The sequence below is a fragment of the Nelumbo nucifera genome, chromosome 2 (genome assembly GCF_055504915.1).
Source record: "Nelumbo nucifera cultivar China Antique chromosome 2, China Antique-T2T, whole genome shotgun sequence".
Taxonomy (NCBI): domain Eukaryota; kingdom Viridiplantae; phylum Streptophyta; class Magnoliopsida; order Proteales; family Nelumbonaceae; genus Nelumbo; species Nelumbo nucifera.
The window spans coordinates 9,204,812-9,224,140 of NC_142650.1; the positions used below are offsets into that span (position 1 = coordinate 9,204,812).

At 39.6% G+C, this 19,329-nt stretch overlaps 1 protein-coding gene across 1 annotated transcript in view; it reads left to right on the forward strand.

Moving 5' to 3' along the window:
• Positions 1 to 19,329, forward strand: part of NFXL2 (NF-X1-type zinc finger protein NFXL2) — a 48,993-nt gene that overhangs the window by 3,007 nt on the left and 26,657 nt on the right. The window contains exons 4-8 of the mRNA XM_010255434.3: positions 9,681 to 9,747; positions 14,206 to 14,298; positions 14,794 to 14,879; positions 14,976 to 15,135; positions 15,405 to 15,578. Of these exons, the coding sequence (XP_010253736.2) occupies positions 9,681 to 9,747; positions 14,206 to 14,298; positions 14,794 to 14,879; positions 14,976 to 15,135; positions 15,405 to 15,578 (580 nt within the window). The remainder of the gene's footprint in view (positions 1 to 9,680; positions 9,748 to 14,205; positions 14,299 to 14,793; positions 14,880 to 14,975; positions 15,136 to 15,404; positions 15,579 to 19,329) is intronic.

Consider the following 19,329-nt stretch of genomic DNA (forward strand, 5'->3'; position numbering starts at 1 on the left):
TGGTTCACTTTTGCCTGTATTTGGCAACATTAGATTTATGCATTGACAAATGACAGAAAACACATTTTACAATGCATATTTACTTTGATAATAAGATGTAAAAGTACATCAATAAAAAAAAAGGTAAATTTGGATTCAAGTGGGCTTTTGATAAAAAAAGGCATATGCTTTATTGGAATTCGTGTTTGCACCCATTACAGCTAAAAGTCTGTTTGGTAAGAAGGTAAATGTGCCAGTGCAAAACTAACCCAACTTTGCAATTTATATGGACTGTTTTACACTCTACATATTTGCATTCACGCTTATTTGCATCGTTTCCAAACACAGCCTTTGGAAATCTGGGGAAATAGAGACAGCATTGCTCCACAAAGCACAACCCCTTGGGAGAAAACCAGGGTCCGACTCCCACCCTAGATTCGTGAGCCCATATTTATCTGCAATAATTCTCCTCCAGAGGCTGCTCCTCTCTTTGTTGAATCTCCAGCACCACTTACCAAGGAGAGCCTTGTTAACAGCTTTAATATTTCTGATTCCTAAACCACCAGTTCTTGATTTGCACACAGATTTCCATCTAACCAAGTTAAATCTGGGATTATTCTTCCATCCAGCCCATAAAGAGAGTCTCATTTTCTTCTCTAGAAGCTTTGCAACACTAGCAGGAATCTGAAATAAGGAAAGATAATAGATTGGGAGTGAAGATAAGACACTCTTAACTTTTTGAGAAACAAAGATAAGGCACTCTTAATTAGAGTGAGCTTACCTCCGTTTGAGAGATACTTAGATTTCCACATTGCCAATTTCCTGTCAAATCTGTCAATAACTGGGTCCCAGATCTTCTTAGAGCTGCATTTGGCTCCCAAGGGGAGACCAAGGTATGTGGTAGGCAGCTTTCCAGATGTACAGCCCAAGATTCTAGCCATTTTGGGATCAGGGAGTCCTTCATCTGTCTTCAACAGTTCACTTTTAGACAAGTTAATTTTGAGACCTGAGACTGCTTCAAACCATCTGAGAATATAACCCAAATAGGCCAACTGATCAGAAGAGTAGTCACAAAAGAAGATACTGTCATCAGCGAATTGAAGAAGAGAGAGCTGAGTTCCTCTTTCACCGACTTTAAATCCATGAAGAATTCCACTTTTTGTTGCTCTACAAGTGAGCGTACTTAAGGCTTCCATAATTATATTGAAAAGAAAGGGAGAAAAAGGGTCTCCTTGCCTTATACCCCTTGGGCTTTTGAACCTACCGCAGGAAACACCGTTGAGAAGAACCGAGAAAGTGGGAGTGGTTACACAGACCTTTATCCAGTTTTGCCACTTAGAACTGAAATTCATTCTTGCAAGCATATATTCCAGGAAATTCCAACTGACATGGTCAAAAGCCTTTTCAATATCCACCTTGAGAATCAGCCCCTCTCTACCCTCCCTTCTACGCGAGTCAATCAACTCATTAGCGATAAGCACCCCATCAAGAATATGTCTCCCTTCTACAAAAGCACCTTGGGAGGGTGAGATGATCTTACCCATCACTCTCTTCAGCCTTGAAGCTAAGACTTTTGCTAGTACTTTATAAACACTTCCTAAGAGGCTGATGGGCCTATGATCTTTTAATTCCAAGGCCCCTTCCTTCTTAGGAACCAAGGTGATAAAAGTTGAGTTGAGACATCTTTCCAGAGAAGTATTTGCATGAAATTCTGCAAAGACCTTCAGCAGATCTTGCTTAATGAACTGCCAACCCAGCTTATAGAACTTCAAAGTAAAACCATCCGGGCCTGGGGCTTTGTCCCCTTCTAGCTGAAAGATAGCCTCCCTGATTTCTTCCTCTGTAAATGGTTTTTTTAAATCAGCAGCCTCTTCTTCTGATATTCTGTTAATATCCAATCCATCCAGGTTCCAGCCTAGGCCTCTTTTGCCATCTTTCTTTATACAGATCTGAATAGAAACCCACAATGGCATTTTTAATTCTGCTATCCTCTTCCAACACCTCCCTGTTTACTTTTAGAGATTTAATGCTGTTTATGCGCCTTCTAGCATTAGCCATTTTGTGAAAGAAATTAGTATTGTTGTCACCTTCTTTCGACCAAAGATTCCTAGACCGATGTGATGTGGACGCGTATTGGGAGCAGCAGCAGCAATGATCCAGTGTTCTCATCCTTTCTAATTCGGCAGCAACAGTCTTATCCATTCAGCAGATTAGATTAGGCTATCTTGTTATTCTTATCTTATTAAGTTAGTAGATTAGATTATCTTATCTTATTAGATTAGGATTAAGAGAGACTTATCTTATTAGATTAGGATTAAGAGAGACTTATCTTATTAGATTAGGATTAAGAGAGACTTATCTTATTAGATTAGGATTAAGAGAGACTTATCTTATTAGATTAGGATTAAGAGAGATTATCTTATCTTATTAGATTAGGATTAAGAGAGACTTATCTTATCTTATCAGTCTTATCTTATCAAGATAGAGTTGGAGGTCTCCCTATTCAGCAAGGAGTTTCCCTAAGAGCAGGACTCTTGTAATCTCCTATTTAAGGAGCCACTATTATTGAATAAAGGCATCCAAAATTTTAGTCAAAGAGAAGAGTAAAGGAGAGTTAGGGTGATCTCTTGGACAAATCACCCCTTAGGTCGCCACGATAGGGTCAGCACACAAAGGGAGGGGCAAGGGGAAACTAGAGGTTCTCCCCGTGGACCGACCCGTGACGAGATCCTACGCCCGGGCCCATAACATTTTGGTATCAGAGCAAAGCGTCATGGGTGATCTGGAGCAGCTGTCGTCCAGGGTCCACGAACTCGAGCACCGGCTCATGGAGACCAGCTCGGAAGTACGGGAAATCAAGGACGAAGTCAGGGAGCTACGACGTCTGATGGAGTTATTCCTTTCTAGCAAAGAGAGGAACACAAAAGGGGTGACAACCACTAGTGGTCGCCGACCAGATCTGCCGGAGTCTTCCGGCGAACAACAGTCCGGCAACCAGGGGGCCGCAGTCATCCCCAAGTACAGCAGGTTAGAATTCCCGTCATACAACGGCAACGGAGATCCCTTGGGCTGGCTGTACCGGTGCGAGCAATTTTTTCGAAATCAACGGACAAATGACCGGGATAAGTTAAGCCTAGCTGCTTTTCACTTAACAGAGAAAGCGCAACTCTGGTTCTATCGATTAGAACAGGAAGAACCTGGGCTCAGTTGGACCCAGTTCAAGTCCTACTGCCTTCTTAGATTTGGGCCCCCACTGACAAGCAACCCCTTAGGCGAGCTGATTAACCTTAAACAAACCGGCACGGTGGCAGAATACCAGCGCCAATTCCAGACCCTCCTCGCGAGGGCATCTTCAGTGCTATCGGACCAGCAGGTAGACGTGTTCTCCGCTGGGTTAGCAGAACCCCTGCGGGTGGACGTGGAAATGCAGAATCCCCCCAACCTGGTTACAACCATGAATATAGCTCGCGCCTTCGAATGCAAACTACAACTCAGCCGTGGAACCTTCAGTATGGGGCGGCCTCCATCAGCATGGGCATCCCCGGAACCACTCGGAATGGCTCCATATTCAGTAGTCAGCCAAGAACAGAAGCCACAGACGAGCAACAATTCCAGATCAGCATCCAGTGTGGGGAGCAGCGTCGTTGCACCCTCTATTAAGCACTTGTCCAGGGCTGAGATGGCGGAACGCAGGGCGAGGGGACAATGTTTTAATTGCGACGAACTCTACTCAGCAGGGCACAAGTGCAAGAGACTTTTCTGCCTCCTGGTGAAACAAGAGGAAGATGAGGATGAACCCTCTTCATTGGAACCCGATCCAGGAGGGCAAAGTCATTCCACCTATCCGAGATTCCTTTGACGGTGTTTCCCGACACCCATCCTGAATTCGAGCTTGAGGACAAGTGTGTAGTCCAAGAGGGGAGTAATGATGTGGACGCGTATTGGGAGCAGCAGGAACAATGATCCGGTGTTCTCATCCTATCCAATTCGGCAGCAACAGTCTTATCCATTTAGCAGATTAGATTAGACTATCATGTTATTCTTATCTTATTAAGTTAGTAGATTAGATTATCTTATCTTATTAGATTAGGATTAAGAGAGACTTATCTTATTAGATTAGGATTAAGAGAGACTTATCTTATTAGATTAGGATTAAGAGAGATTATCTTATCTTATTAGATTAGGATTAAGAGAGACTTATCTTATCTTATCAGTCTTATCTTATCAAGATAGAGTTGGAGGTCTCCCTATTCAGCAAGGAGTCTCCCTAAGAGCAGGACTCTTGTAATCTCCTATTTAAGGAGCCACTATTATTGAATAAAGGCATCCAAAATTTTAGTCAAAGAGAAGAGTAAAGGAGAGTTAGGGTGATCTCTTGGACAAATCACCCCTTAAGTCGCCACGATAGGGTTAGCACGCAAAGGGAGGGGCAAGGGGAAACTAGAGGTTCTCCCCGTGGACCGACCCGTGACGAGATCCTACGCCTGGGCCCATAACACGATGCCTCCATTTAACCTCCTCTTGAATTGAAAGTTTGTCAAAAATCAGCTTAGCCTGGGATCTCTTCTTCCTATTTTCTTCACTCAAGGGGCCTCTCTCCTCCTCTAAATCCAAATCAACAATTTGCTGGAGATACTCAGCTTTTTTGGCCTCAACCCCTTTAAAAACTTCTTTATTCCACACTTTAATTTTTTGTTTCAGATCTTTTAGTTTCAAATGGAACACATGGCTAGCTGAGCTAGAGAAGCTCATGTTCTCCCACCACCCCTGAATTATGTTCATGAGGCCATATTCCTTTAACCACATATGTTCAAATCTGAATGGAGGAAATAGCCCTCCACTGTCTAGGAGAAAGGGGGGTATGGTCTGGCAAGGGTCTAGGGAGAGCTAACTGAGTTAAGTTTGGAAAGCTGTCCTCGTAGTCAGGTAAGATAAGGAAACCATCCAACTTCACTAGCGTAGGTGCAGCTTGGTTGTTTGTCCAAGTAAAGTTAGCACCAGCCAAAGGCAAATCCATTAAACCCCACCTCTGAACAAAACTTGCAAATTTTCTCATTCCTTTATCTCTTCTAGCTTGCCCATTTTTCTCTGAGGCAAATCTGATCGTATTGAAGTCCCCTCCGATGCACCAAGGAGTGGAGGAATCTCCCTTTCTGAGTGCATTTTTCATTCCAAAATCTGGGTCTATCACCAGCATCAGTAGGGCCATAGAATGAGGCCATTAAGCCTGCAAAACCCCCAACTATCACCTTAAATTTTAGAGAGATAGAAAATTCCCCTAACCAACTATCAGTTACTTCAACAGTATCATTGCTCCAAATCACTAAAATTCCGCCTGCCATGCCTAAAGCTGGGAGACAAACCAATCACAATTCCTTTGGCCCCATATGCTTCTAACTATGGAAGCATCCACTTGCTGTAGTTTTGACTCTTGTAAGCACACCACATCCGGCTGCCACTTATTCGAAAAAGAGCAAATGGACATTCTCCTCCTTCCCGAGTTTAATCCCCTAAAATTCCAAGAAACAATCTTAAGGGTCGGCATAGGGAAAGAAGAAATTAACTGTGTCTCCTAGATCCAGTAGCTCTACTACCTGAATCTCTTGCCCTGTCATTGAGTCCCCAGGCCAAACGAAAGAGTTCCCTGTTAGTTCTCCTATCCTTCCTTTTTCCTCGATGAACCTCTTCTCTATTTCCAACAAAAGGTTCACCGTATCCCTTTCCATACCGTAAAAGAAACCCCCAGAAATTCCCCAGATGAAAGGAACTTAGAGAGAACCCAGGGTGAGAGGCTCTCATCTAAGGGGTTAAGAGCTACCTTAGAAGTTGGCTCATTTACCTTCAGGTCAAAGTCCGGTCGCACCATTGCAAACGGGGAGACTTAAGGCGAGGAGACATCACTAAGATACTCTAGAAATGTTGTTGTTGAAGCCAGAGCCATATCCACTGGTGATAGAGGGGAATCCATCAACTGGGGATGAGTGTGTGCCTGTAACTGCCTATCTTGGGGACCGCTGGAGGGATTACAAGACTCCGGACTTGTAAAATCTTCAGGTTGACGACCTCTTGAAATGACAAGCGGTTCAACATGGTTTGGGGAACCGCCATCGGCTTGAGAAGAGAGTGGGTTGATTGTCTCCTAGACCACCAAGTCGGGGGCAAATGGTGGGCTTGGGGGAGAAGAAGCCTGTGGGCCTGTGGAGGGGCCGCCCTGATGATTGACTCAGCTTGGGCCCCGGCGGACATGTCGCCTCTTTTGCTTGTGGGACTTCTTTTGCCAGGCATCCAGCTAGCTAGCCACGTTAGTTCAACCTTTGCCAGGTATCCGCTAACAGAGAAGCCTGGCACAAGTCAGAGATCGAACAACCCAGATTTGTCTGTTCTCTGGGTCAGTCTCCTTCAGCTTCCAACTGTACTACCGGGTGCGGTGGGGGAGGGGGCAGTTCCCCTTGCTCCTAGAGAGAGGGAGAATTTTTTTTTATCAATAACAACATTTCATTACTTAATCACAAAAGTAATTACAGTGAGGAAGATAAACTTTCTTATCTTCCAACTGGAACTGAAAATTCCCAAGAACAAAAGGAAAAAAAATTACACATGTGCCCAAAACATTGACTCCCTCTCGACTCCTTGCTTAGCTAACCCATCCGCAAAAGAGTTAGCTGATCTTTTCACCCAGATGATCTTAACTTCCATCTCTTGAACCGGCCACCTAAATTTCCTCCTCTCATTACTGTACATCCATAATCTGCTATTTTCTTTATTCAGCCACCCTACCACCACCTCTGAGTCCCTTTCAATGACAAGTTTTCTTATATTCACCTCCTTGCTCTTTGAACTCCTTCCAAAACTGCAAAGATCTCAGCCCTGAGAGAGTCACCCACTCCAATTGGGCAAGAGAACATGGCTGAAACAAACCCATTTTCATCCCTAAACACACCTCTAATCCCCGACTGTCTAGGATTCCCCCGACTACTCCCATCAAAGTTTAGTTTTAAAAAGCTCTGAAGATTTCAGCCACTGTACAACCCTTATATGGATCAGTTCTCTCAGTTTTTCATTGCTTCTTTCTACTTCAGAGAAGATTCTGGAATTCCTTTCCTCCCAAAGGGCCCAACATACTGCAGCCCTCAAACATCTCCACATGGTCCTTCCCCTTTTCATTCGGCATCTGAAGAAGGAAGGGGAAAAAAGGCTTTGCAAATTTGATGGAGGATTCCATTTACACCCAAAAAGGGATAGTGCCCACATCCAAATGGACTTAGCAAACTGGCAAGTCACCAAGAGGTGAAAACCAGTTTTCCCCTCTGCTTTACAAAGAACACACCAGTAAGGGGATAAACATGTCTTGGGTCTTTTCTTTTGGAGCATATCACCAGTGTTGATTCTTTCCAAAAAAGCTTCCCAGCAAAAACTACCTACTCTAGGGGGAATTGGTCTGCACCAAACATCCTTAACTGGAAAGGGAGGGCCAACAGGACTAGGGGGCTGACTTAAGACTTTGAAAAAAGAGGCACAAGAAACCACCAACTCTCCTATATCTTGGCCTTTCAATTTCATTGAAACCCAATCATCTTCAACCTCCACCATCTCCGTCGATGCTGCTGCACCCCCTCTAAAATCTTGGCCTAGTTCCGGCCAGAGAGCCACTGTCCAAATATCATCTCCCTCGACCATGTTCGCCACTGAGGGAGGTGGGCCTTGCCAACGGACTTTTACTCGTATCCATTCCATTGTGCTTTTGGCAGAAACAGAGTTATCCAGCTCTTTGAAACCTCCACAAAGGTCTCCTATTTTCTTCACCTAGTTTTCTAACCAAAGATGCAATGGGAGACCCACAATTCTAACCCAGAAAGAGGTGGGTTCGTTGTTCCCAAAATGCCAGTTGCCTTGCCTGGGATTCCAAGGTTCGAGATGGAGGAGTTCCCCAAACAAGTTTCGAGCACCAGTTTTCCAGATACGTAGGGCCTCCAATTCAGAGGGAAGAATAAATAGATACTTATTGTTAGAGATTTGCCTTACCCTCACCCTGAAAGGAACGTTCCAATTTCTAGACGCCCAGTGCTGGATAGCTTCCATTGAGAAGTTTTTAGTGACAGAACCAACCAGGCATGCTTTGAGGTAGTCCAGTCATTGTTGAACACCTTCTCCCTCCAGCCCTATGTAGAAACAGCTTGGACCGGCTTTGATGGAAGCTGCTCCTTCCTTTGTCCAAGTGTTATTGCGAGCTGCTTCTACATAGGGGATAGCAGATTGGGGAGCATACCCGGAAAGGTGACCTCTTGAAACTCTACCTCCTCTCCCGTGTCTGGCCCTCTCACGGGAGGTGTCCACCATGCCTGCAGTTATGTGGGCCTACAATAAACTTATGGTCCTGGACTTGAGTATCAGTCTGAGTGGGACTTATTTTATAGGGTCTTGGCATGTCATCAACTCCATCTTAATTGTTGGGAGTTGGTTTCATCTGGTTGAAAACCCAATATCTCTTCTAGAGCCATTGGTCAAGTGGCAGGAAATTAGCCTCTGAGATTTAATTGCATTCACATGGTGGTCATCCTTCCCTTTCAATCCAAAAATTCTGGTACCCAACACTTCATGTAGGTAGCAAGTAGTTATCAAAGAAACCCTTACCTGTAGTTGAATGATATGTGCATTTGATCTTTTGTCCATGTGATGCCTGAAGTAATCATTGAGTTTCTTTTTAATTTTGATAATAATAAAAATGTTTTTTTTGATGATTGGGCTGACTTGAATGTAAAGTGGTAAATAAATCTAACACCTAAGCATGCTTCCTCAACTTTTTTATTATTTGGTAACACCTGCCTTTTTGAAAAGGCCTTTTGTGGTCTGTCCTTGGTGATATTTTTGGACACTATTGGAACCATAAACATTCCACCTTTTCTGAAGTGAGTGAAATGACGTTGAACATTGTTGTTCTCCTTGTAGTTTTCTTTACTGAGAAGATTCTTCTTGTCAACCTCATCAGTTTCACTGATATGCTTCCTTACTTGTCATAGGCATTTTTAAAGGAATCAAATTGATTGCCCATTAGGTTTAGTTCTTTTGGCAATCCCAGATGACGATCATACTGTTGGTTTATGGAGGCCAATAGCCTCCTTTCAGAAATTAACATATATGCTTTCTTTAAGCATATGCTTCTGTAGGAGTTATTTAATGAAGTATCATACTTGGGCATTATATTATTTTAAAAGATGAACATCATTTATGCATGATAATCCAAAGTACCGAAGAAGTGCCTAGCTCGGAAATCCAACTCAACAAGGCTTGTGCCATTTATTTGTAATTGGCTACACTAATCCTGTTCCACCATCACACCCTATCATGAGATGTCTTCTGTCAAGTTTTAAATCCTTCTATGGTTTTTTACTGCTTCAAGTACATCCTCTTGGCCCTTTCCTTGCTCTTTTAGAGCCTTTCATTCATTAGTTTCTAGAGGCTTTCTACTTGCATTTTTAAGGTAAGAAAATGGCCATGACAATTTGATACATACAAACATACAAATGTGAAATATCTTCAATGGAAAAATCTTACCTAGACATTAAGCTATTAGCATGAATATGGAGTATCTAAAAGAAACACTTACACATACACATGCACGCACGCACTCAGACACACACACACACACAAATAATGGACCTTCCAATATGATTTATAATGGGCCTTTCTTTTAATTAATGTAGAGGTGCCTGTGCTCCTTGTCCAGTAATGGTGACTATTTCATGTTCATGTGGTGAGACACACTTTGAGGTAAGTTTTTGTTTTTACATGTTCTTAATTTTTTTTTCCTTTCCCAGTTTGTTCTAGTTTTCCATCATGCTGAACTAGGGGTTGGTAAACCATATTTGTGTTTGTTTGACCTGTAGTACTGTTGAGAACCTATTGCAACTTTGTCATCATGTTGTTCAAACCAAGGCATTTGCAGAGGAATTTGATGTATAAGAGAAATGGGGTCTTGTTGCTTTAAGAAAAGATCTACTAGATCACAATGTTATTCCTGAAGTGCAGATCAATGGCTTTGGATTTATATTATAAATTTTATAGTTATTTATTCATGTTTTAAACCCAAAATATATGAAAATGTGTTCAAAATGCACATGCAATAACAGCTTCAATCATGATTATTTACCTTTACTAGACCTGTGGCCTTAATTATTTGTTGGAAAAGTCTATAACCATGCACTTTTATCTTGTACTTACATTCCTAAGTGGCTATTTGGAATTTAAAGTTCAGGATACTAGATACTTTAACAACCATTCAGAGGGAGTGCGCACATGAAGGGCTTTATAATAGGGTTTCAAGGAGGCAAAACTTCAATAAGTCGGTACACATAACAAAATTCTCAGGATCTAAGGGACTTTAAGGAGGCATTGGGCCAAAAGATATCTCCAATAAGTCGACATTATTTTTCTCCAAAAACCTCCCAAATGAACTCTAAAAACAAGTATCTTGGTGCAATGAGAATTCCTATTTTCTCAAAGGAAGACAAGTATCTTGGTGCACCTATTTTTTTATGCCTTTATGGTAGGACTATAGGGAAATGCTTCAAGTATCTTGGTGCACCTATTTTGAGAATGCTGCTGCAATGGAGATAATAATCCATAAGAAGTATTTTCAACCCAACTACACATTGACAAGAAAAGCATATAATGTACATTGTTTGGAGGGATCCACAACTCAAGATAACCTTTGATGCATTGATGAGCCAGGACAAAGACACCATCATAGGATGTGTTGCAAGAAACATCCTTGCTAAGCACTTAATTCAGCAAAACACATCATCTAGGGAAGATTTCTATCAACATTGTGGAAGCTTGGGTGGCAAAGGAAGTAGTTCAAATGGCTTTGGACATAAGAGATGCTGAACTCGTTCTTGTTTTGGAGCTTCTTCGTGTCCTTGATAGTGTTTGTTTGGGTCCTCTAAAGCCAAATAAGAGGATTTGATCTCCCCACCCAAAAGGCATCTTTACTTGTGCTGCTTTCTTTCTTTCTTTCTTTTCTTTTTTTTTTTTTTTGAGAAAAGTTTAACCAGATTTCATTAAAATAAAAAAGGAGTACATGAGAGGATGTACAAAGCAGGGGAGAACCCCAAAGGTTACAAAGGAGGAATCCTATCACTATACAGATTTTCTAAGCAAGCACCCAATTTAACTAAGCCATCTGCAATAGGATTAAGTTCCCTCGGAATCCAAAACAGGTTTACATTTAAACTATGTAGGGAATCCCTTGCTTCTTCCAAATAATGGCTTAACCTCCAAGGACCTCCTTCCTTGTCCCTTAACCATTTGATGGTATTTGTTGAGTCCCCTGCAATGGAAAGATTCTGAATACCCAAACTTTTAGCTATTCTGATTCCAGTGAAAGCAGCCAACACTTCAACCTTAGTTGAGTCTGTGAAACTGATTGGTCCACTATAAACCCAACAAATGTTACCTCTTTCATCCCTTAAGAATCCCCCTATTCCAATAAACCCTGGATTGCCTGCAACGCTCGTTGCACTCCCATCAAAATGTAACATCATTCCTCCTTCATTAAGTGAAATTGGGAAGTGATTCATGGGAAGATCAATACTTTAGACTGTTTGTATACGAAAAAGCCTTTCATATGCCTATCCCCTAACTGGTGTATTCTTTGCAAAGCAAATGGTGAGTATTGCTTTCACTTACTAACTTCATTTTCTTTTGTTGTGGCTATTTGGGATTGGATTTTTGCCTTGTTTTGATCAGGTGGAATGGGCCTTCAAATGTAAGTTTGCTTTTTGACCTGTTGACCTTTGTATGGCCCACTAGAGGAGGGAAGGCTATGTGGAAATCTATTAGAGCTGCCACACTTTGGACAATTTGGGAAGAAAGAAATGCAAGAATCTTTCAAGAAAAGGAAAGAAGCCTCTTACTTGTTAAGGAATGTATACTAACAAGGGTAGTTAACTGGCTGAAAACTTTGGATTTTTTCTGTTGTGTTCCCTTTGATGACTTTTGGAGAAACTGGTCAGCAGTGGCAAACAGCTCCTCCTCATTGTAGATTGGACATTTGGACTCCGCCACTTGATAACTGGGTTAAACTGAATTTTGATGGTAGTAGTCAAGGAAATCCTGGCCCCTCAAGCATAAGGGGGGTATTAAGAGATAAGGACAGCAACATTTTGGCCTTATACTCTGGTCCAGTGGGAATAGGAGACTCAATCAAGGCTGAACTTCTGGCATCTCTACAAGGTATTCAGATAGCAAATCAAATAGGAGTGGAGCATCTCCTAATTGAAGGAGATTCTAAGGTGGTTGTGGGCTGGTTAACAGACCTGAGCTCAGTAATTTGGTGCTACAAGGACTTCTTGAAGAAGGCAAGCTGGTTAACAAGCAATATAAATGGTAGTACACATTGAGTGAGAAGGTCAGCAAATGCTATGGCTGATAGTCTCGCTAAACAGGGGGCCTTGGGGGAACATCTGTATTGGGCAACCTTGTAATGATTTGATTATAGTGTATTGTGGTCTCTTACACTTTTACTTTCAAGAGAGGTAGCACCTTGTGCCTCTCTTTGGGATCCTGTGTCTTCGCTTACATTTTGATAATAAAATAACTTTTCAATTATCTAAAAAAATGGCTTTGGACCTAGGATACAAAGTATCGAGTGGAAAGGAATTTGAAATTATGGTGGACTGCCTCAATAGGATAGCTCTACCACAGTAGCACCTTGGGTCGGTCACCAACATTATTAGGGATATCCAACAGGTTGTACAACATTGAAACATTAAGGTTAATTTACCCACACTGTTTTTATTTATTCTTTTTATGAATGGATGGTATTTTTATTAAATGGAGATAGAAATAGTACAAACACCCTAAGAGGAGGCACGAGATGTTGCCTCCCCTTAAGGATGGTTCCAAACCCAAATTCTTCTCAGATTACATACCCACACTGTTTTTATTAGCAACCAAAAAAATCAATTTATTAATAGTGGAAAAGAATATGTATGATACAATGTACATAATTTTCATATGTGCTCAGGAAACCCCACTTCTGTAGGCTAGGTCCAAGTATACCTGCCTCGTTACAGTTTTCTTTCCTCACAAATCACTCTCCCGAGGACACAAAATCCCTATTCAGCTGGCCTCTGTGAACTCCTTGTCTAGCTAGCATTATCTTCTAGACCCTTTGCTGATCTCTCAACCCAATTGAACACTTGCTACCATTTCCTCAAACAGTTCGCACCGTTCTCATATTGGTTCTACGATATCATTAACATTCTTGATTGTTTTTGATTCATCTTACACCCACCTTCAAATCAAGCTGCGGATTTTATAGAAAACTTAGGCCACAAAATATCAACTGTGGAGAAATCAACTCTGTAATTGGATTTTGAGAATCCTTTTTGAAGACGCTTGGGATCATTTTACCCTGTCTTCTCCGGTTTCTTCTACACTATAGAAAATAAAGGAGTATGTAAGTTAGGATCTCAATGAAATGAGTTATATACGAGGGTACATCAGATAGGCTTAGGTTCTCCCTGATGAATCTTTTTGCTAATAATTTATTAACCCATCCTTTAAGCTTGGTATGCTCCTTTGGGTTCATATGGTAGGTAAGTGACAAGGCAAAGGTTCTTTAGAGATTAGGTCAGTGGCATGTTATCATGTCTCTCTTTAGTGGCAATTAACTTGCTGTAAAATTCATCCAGCACCATATCTGAAAAAATCAAGAAGCATACCCCTTACCGTGGTGAGGTCAGTCCCCATGGAAGGTCATATCAACCAGGTTTTGTATGCTCCTAATGGGAACGCCAGAAACTCCAGTTCTGAAAAATGCTCATTGGAAACCTGAGTCCATTTGGCATAGGGGTTGTATCCAAGAGATTAGATAAGGTAATTATTCTTGCATGCTATTAGTTTGATGGGTTCTGCAATTCATATTTAATGTGTTGGGTGAGTCTGGATAGGTAATGGTGGAATAATGTTCTGTGTCAACTTAGTTCTTGTTGTGGAAGGGGGGATCTGATAGAGATGAAGCCTATACTCGGTTGGAAGGACTCAAGAAATGTAAGGAGTTCATTGGAATCTACTGTGGCCAAGTCAAAGTGGTCAATAATCAATATACAATTCATACTATTGTGGAATAATGTTCAGTCTTTTTAAGTCCTTATCAATTGACTTAACTTGCATTCCATGTTAGTGCCCCATTTATTCTCATCTTTAACTTGCATTTCATGCCAGGTTCCTTGTGGGACTGAAGCAGAACAAAAGCCTCCTAAATGTCCCAAGTTGTGCCATATCTCTCCTTTATGCAGGCATGGATTGAATTCTAAGGTAATTGCAATTGCTCTTGCTCTATTACTCTAATGAAATTATGAAAATTGGCACTTCTGCAGTTTTCAGTATGCTAGTGATAATTTATTGTTCTGTAATTAGAAACATGAAGAGAAATATAGAACTTTTTTTGGCTCTGGATCTTTGCATGAGCATGACACTATTGTTGATTAACCTCCTTGATTTTTTTTCTTAGTCTTGAATCTTTGTATCCATGTAAACCTTAAAGTGTGCAGGTTCATTCAAAATCATGGTATTCTTTTATTTCTGAAACATATTCCTTTGACTTTAACTACCATTCTATTTTACCAACAATATTTTACTTAGTCCACTTTGAGGCATTTCACCCCTCTTAAATCTGATTCATTTGGTCATAAAATAAAATGAGCAGTCTTCTTGAAAACTTGAAAAAGATTATGGACACTTAATACATGATGAAAATTTATTTTGGTAAAAGGCTCTCCAATAACTTCCATTTTTCATCTTATATGCTAGCCACATAGGTGCCACTATGGAGCTTGCCCCCCTTGTCGACTACTTTGTGAGGAAGAACTTCCATGTGGTCATAAGTGTAAACTCAGGTCTGGTAATCATTTCAGGATATGCTTGGAATGTACTATTTCCAGATTTTTCATTTTGCTTTCTCTTTAATTTAGCACTTGACCTTTCGTTTTCAGGTGCCATGGGCCTAAACCTCCTCCTAATCCAGAATTCACATTGAAACCGAAGAAGAAAAAAAATCAACAGATGGGATGTACCCCTGGATCACCATGCCCTCCTTGTTCTGAACTTGTTTGGAGATCATGCCTGGGCCAGCACATTGCCGCAGAGCAGATGGTTAGTTGTGGAAATTTCTGCAAAAATTATTTATAGAATAAATGAAATACTGTCTTTTTGTTAACTAATATTTTTTTATCAATAAAAAGATTGCATTAATAATTCAAAAATTTAGTACAGTCATTAAGGTTTTTAACTAATTCAAAAATGAAATACTCTTTGTCTCTCTTTGTCTTTGTTCAAAACAACTTTTTGTTAACTAATATTCCTTCTATCTTGTTCATTTATGCCATTTTTAACTTGCTAATTCTTAATGTTTTCCTTTTCAGATGGTCTGTTCTGATAGAACAACATTTTCCTGTAACAACTTGTGTGGAAACCTTCTTCTGTGTGGTAACCATTATTGTACTAAAACTTGCCATGCTCTGAAGAGCCAGCCTTCAAAATCAGGTCTGCATGAAAGAAGCGAGTCCTGTGAAGAGTGTGATCTTCCTTGCGAAAAGGTTTTATTATTCATTCTCTTTTTACATCTGCAGTCTATTGTTTTTCTTTCCCTTGAGAAAGGGTAAGTGCGAAAAATATATTAACTGTTGACAAAGTGTGCACGAGAGGGTGCAGAGAGCTATTAGAAAAAGGCAAGGCTGTCTTGCTTTCATACTTTGGAGGTAGAGAGCTATATTACCTGGATATGTCAAGGAGAGCAATGGATACCGTATCAGATAAGAAATTTACACTGTTACTAGAAGATCCAACATAACACAGCACCCTTGTATTAGGCATCCTGGTTTTATAGGTAGAGAGCTTTCACTATACAAAAAAGCCTACTGTTCCCTTTATTTGGCAAGCCCCATCTGAAATACATTTAAGGTTCTAGAAATTCATCTGGTATCATGAATTCATGACACAACGATTTCTCTAATTTCTTCAAGAGACGAGTGAACCTCCATGGTAGGGTTGAGTATTGAACCAGGCTGGCCCGATTCCTTGCCTGCCAAGCCTGAGTTTTGTCTCAGCATATGAAAGCTAGGATTGGGCCTGGGATCTAGGGGTGAGCCAATGGGTAGGTTCTACCTGGAACCGAATGGAACCGACCTCAGACCAGCCTTGAACCGACACTACCCAATCTGGTACAGGGTAGGGTCTGGTTCCAAATTCTTGGAACCGACCCCTACCCAGGCTGATTCTAGGGTCTAGGGGTTTGTCCTACATGAACACCGACATGATTAACCAGCCTTGGAACCGAAGTTACCTTAAAATAAACCCCAAAATATTTTTGAGGATGTGAGTATTCGAACCCAAGCACTCATGGTTACAAAGGCCATGGGCTCACTTGACAATTGAATTACTTAAGTGATTCCATTGATTATTTTCATTTTAATATGTGAATGTGTATAATAAGTAATGTAAAGGTAATATTTACAAAATTTAAATCCTAACGATGTTTTGAACCATATATTAATATACTATGATAATCTACATATTAAATTACTCAATTTAATTAATAAAGATAGTATAAGTTTTAAACTATATATTATATTTATTGAAAATCAAGTTTTTAAAGAACATGTTTCATTTTTAAAGGGGAAAATTAAAGAAAGAACAGGTTTCCACAAGGTGGAACTGACCCCAGAACCACCAAGGCCAAAACCGGCCCTGTAACCGACCTTCAGAGGATAGGCGCCAGTTCCAAAAACCTGCCATGGAACCGAAACAAACTGACCCATGCTCACCCCTACTAGGATCTCATGTAGGCCCAAAGTTGAGTTTGGGTCTGGCACAGGTTGACCTAGGCCCAAATGATGTTTGTCTGTTCCAAAGAAAACCCCTTCAATACAAGTTGTTGCAGGTGCTTTGAGATCACTTCCATGAGAGCTGCTATCAAATTGAAATGTCTCAAGGAATTGTTAAACCTAAAAGCTTAAGTTGTTAGGCGATGCCCCTGAATAGGTTTTTATTCTCCTGAGATGCCCCTTCATGGACAAGCACAGGCCCACCCATACCTTGTGCTGAAATTTAATTAATTATAATGGGGGCAATGAGGATCTAACACTAGACCACTTGGTTAAGTAGGTACCGATACCATCTAAAAGAACCATTCAACCTAAAAAGCTTAAGCTGTTAGATCAGGTCCCTGAATAGGGTTTTATTCTCTAACAAAATCTGACAAACCTGAACACCTAGGGGGTGTCTTTGTAATTCTTCCATTTATTACATCAGTTGAAAATTACACCTACAGTAATTCAGATAATGCAAGAAAAGAAGAAAAGAGAGAAAGAGAAAGAAGAAAGAAGTTTCAACAATAGGTTGTGGAAGAAGAAAAGAAGGGAAGAGAGAAGAAGAATTTGAACTTCTCTCTCTAGCCCCCTTTCATCACTTTTATTAATAATTCTAAGTCTGAGTACAATTACTTGGATGCCCTTAATGGGCGACCGGCACTAAAGAAATAATTAAAGAAAATAAAAGAAGGAACTTTTAAATACTACTTAAAAGAAATAAAGAACACTAAGGCCCATTCAGCCCATTCTCATTACACTCCCCCTCAAACTGAGCATAGATGTCAATCATGCCTAGCTTGCTTACATGATGTTGAAGCTTTGCCTTTGGGACTCCATTAGTTAGAAAATTTGCTAGCTGCTCTTCTGATGCAATGATAGGTAGGCACACCTCTCCTAAAGCCACTCTCTCCTGTATAAAGTGTTTGTCTACCTCAATGTGCTTAGTTCTATCATGCTGAACTGGGTTGTGAGCAAAGTTAATAGCAGCCAAGGTTTAAAATGTCGATGTCGATGGAAATGTCGCTTACCAAAATATAGGACATATGTCGGAAGTGTCGAGGGGAAATATTGTAAAAATTAGAGACATTGTAGAAATATTATGAAATATGTGGAAATATTCAATGATATTTTGTAAAATGATAAAAGAAGCATTAATACATATTTCTAGACTATTATCTTATTCCCAACCATTATATAAAGCTAAGAAACTAATATCAATAACAAATTAGTAAATGACAATTTACTGATTTATTATGCATTTTGATGTTTTTACAAGGCTATCCGATATTTTCTTTTCTTATTTTTAATTCTGATTTATTATAAATTCTAATATATTTATTTCACACTAGTAAATAGAAATAAATTTATTTTTGATTTTTTTAAATATTAAAGTTATAATGCATTATGTTTTATTATAAATTTAATAAATTGATTCTCCTTTTTGTAGTATTAACTATTAAGATTATGATAAATTTTGATTTCATATAAAACTTAATGAATTTATTATGATTTTTAATACTAAATTTATAATAAATTATGATTTAGTATAAAATTTAATAAATCTATTCTGATTTTTTATATTAAATTTAGAATATGATTTATTATATAATTTAATAAGCATTTTCTGATTTTAATAAATATTTTTAAAATACCAACTAGTTAATATTTTATTACTTGAAAAATATTTTATGTTTCATATTATAAAATAATTAATTTATTCTTTTGTTTTTATTTTTTGTTAATTATTTTTTATAAATATTTTATTTGAAATATTAAATAGAAATTATTAATGGAATAATTTATATTAATACATTGTATTATATTAATATAATATATTAATATATTATATTATTAATGTACATTAGTCGACATCCTGTTGACATAATAGGAAAAACTAGGAAAAGCTGTCTTTTTTTTTGTTATTTGGACCGATTCGGTCGACATTTCTGAAATGTAAGGAAATGTTGACCGAAATAATGTAATCTTTATATTACCATCCATTTTCATGTCGGTGAGCCTCGACATCGACATATGTCGGGCGACATTAGCGAAATTTTGCGACATTTGAAACCATGATAGCAGCTTGGTTATCACAATACAACATCAGTGACTCATCACACCATGGGCCATAGCTCTATACTCTGCCTCAGCTGAAGATCTAGCTATCACTGATTACTTTTTGCTTCTCCAAGAAACAATATTTCCAACTACCATAGCACAATATCCTGATGTGGATCTCCTATCATCCACATTTCCTGCCCAATCAACATTTGTATATGCTTTTACCTTCATGTGTTTATGTTTAGCAAATAACTTACCCTTCCTGGGGGTTCCCTTAAAGTAGCATAACACCATTTCTGTAGCAGCCATATGTGTATCTCTAGGAGCATGCATGAATTGGCTGATGACACTCACAACATATGAAATGTCTGGACGAGTCATACATAGATAAAGAAGTTTCTCCAGTAATCTCTGAAAC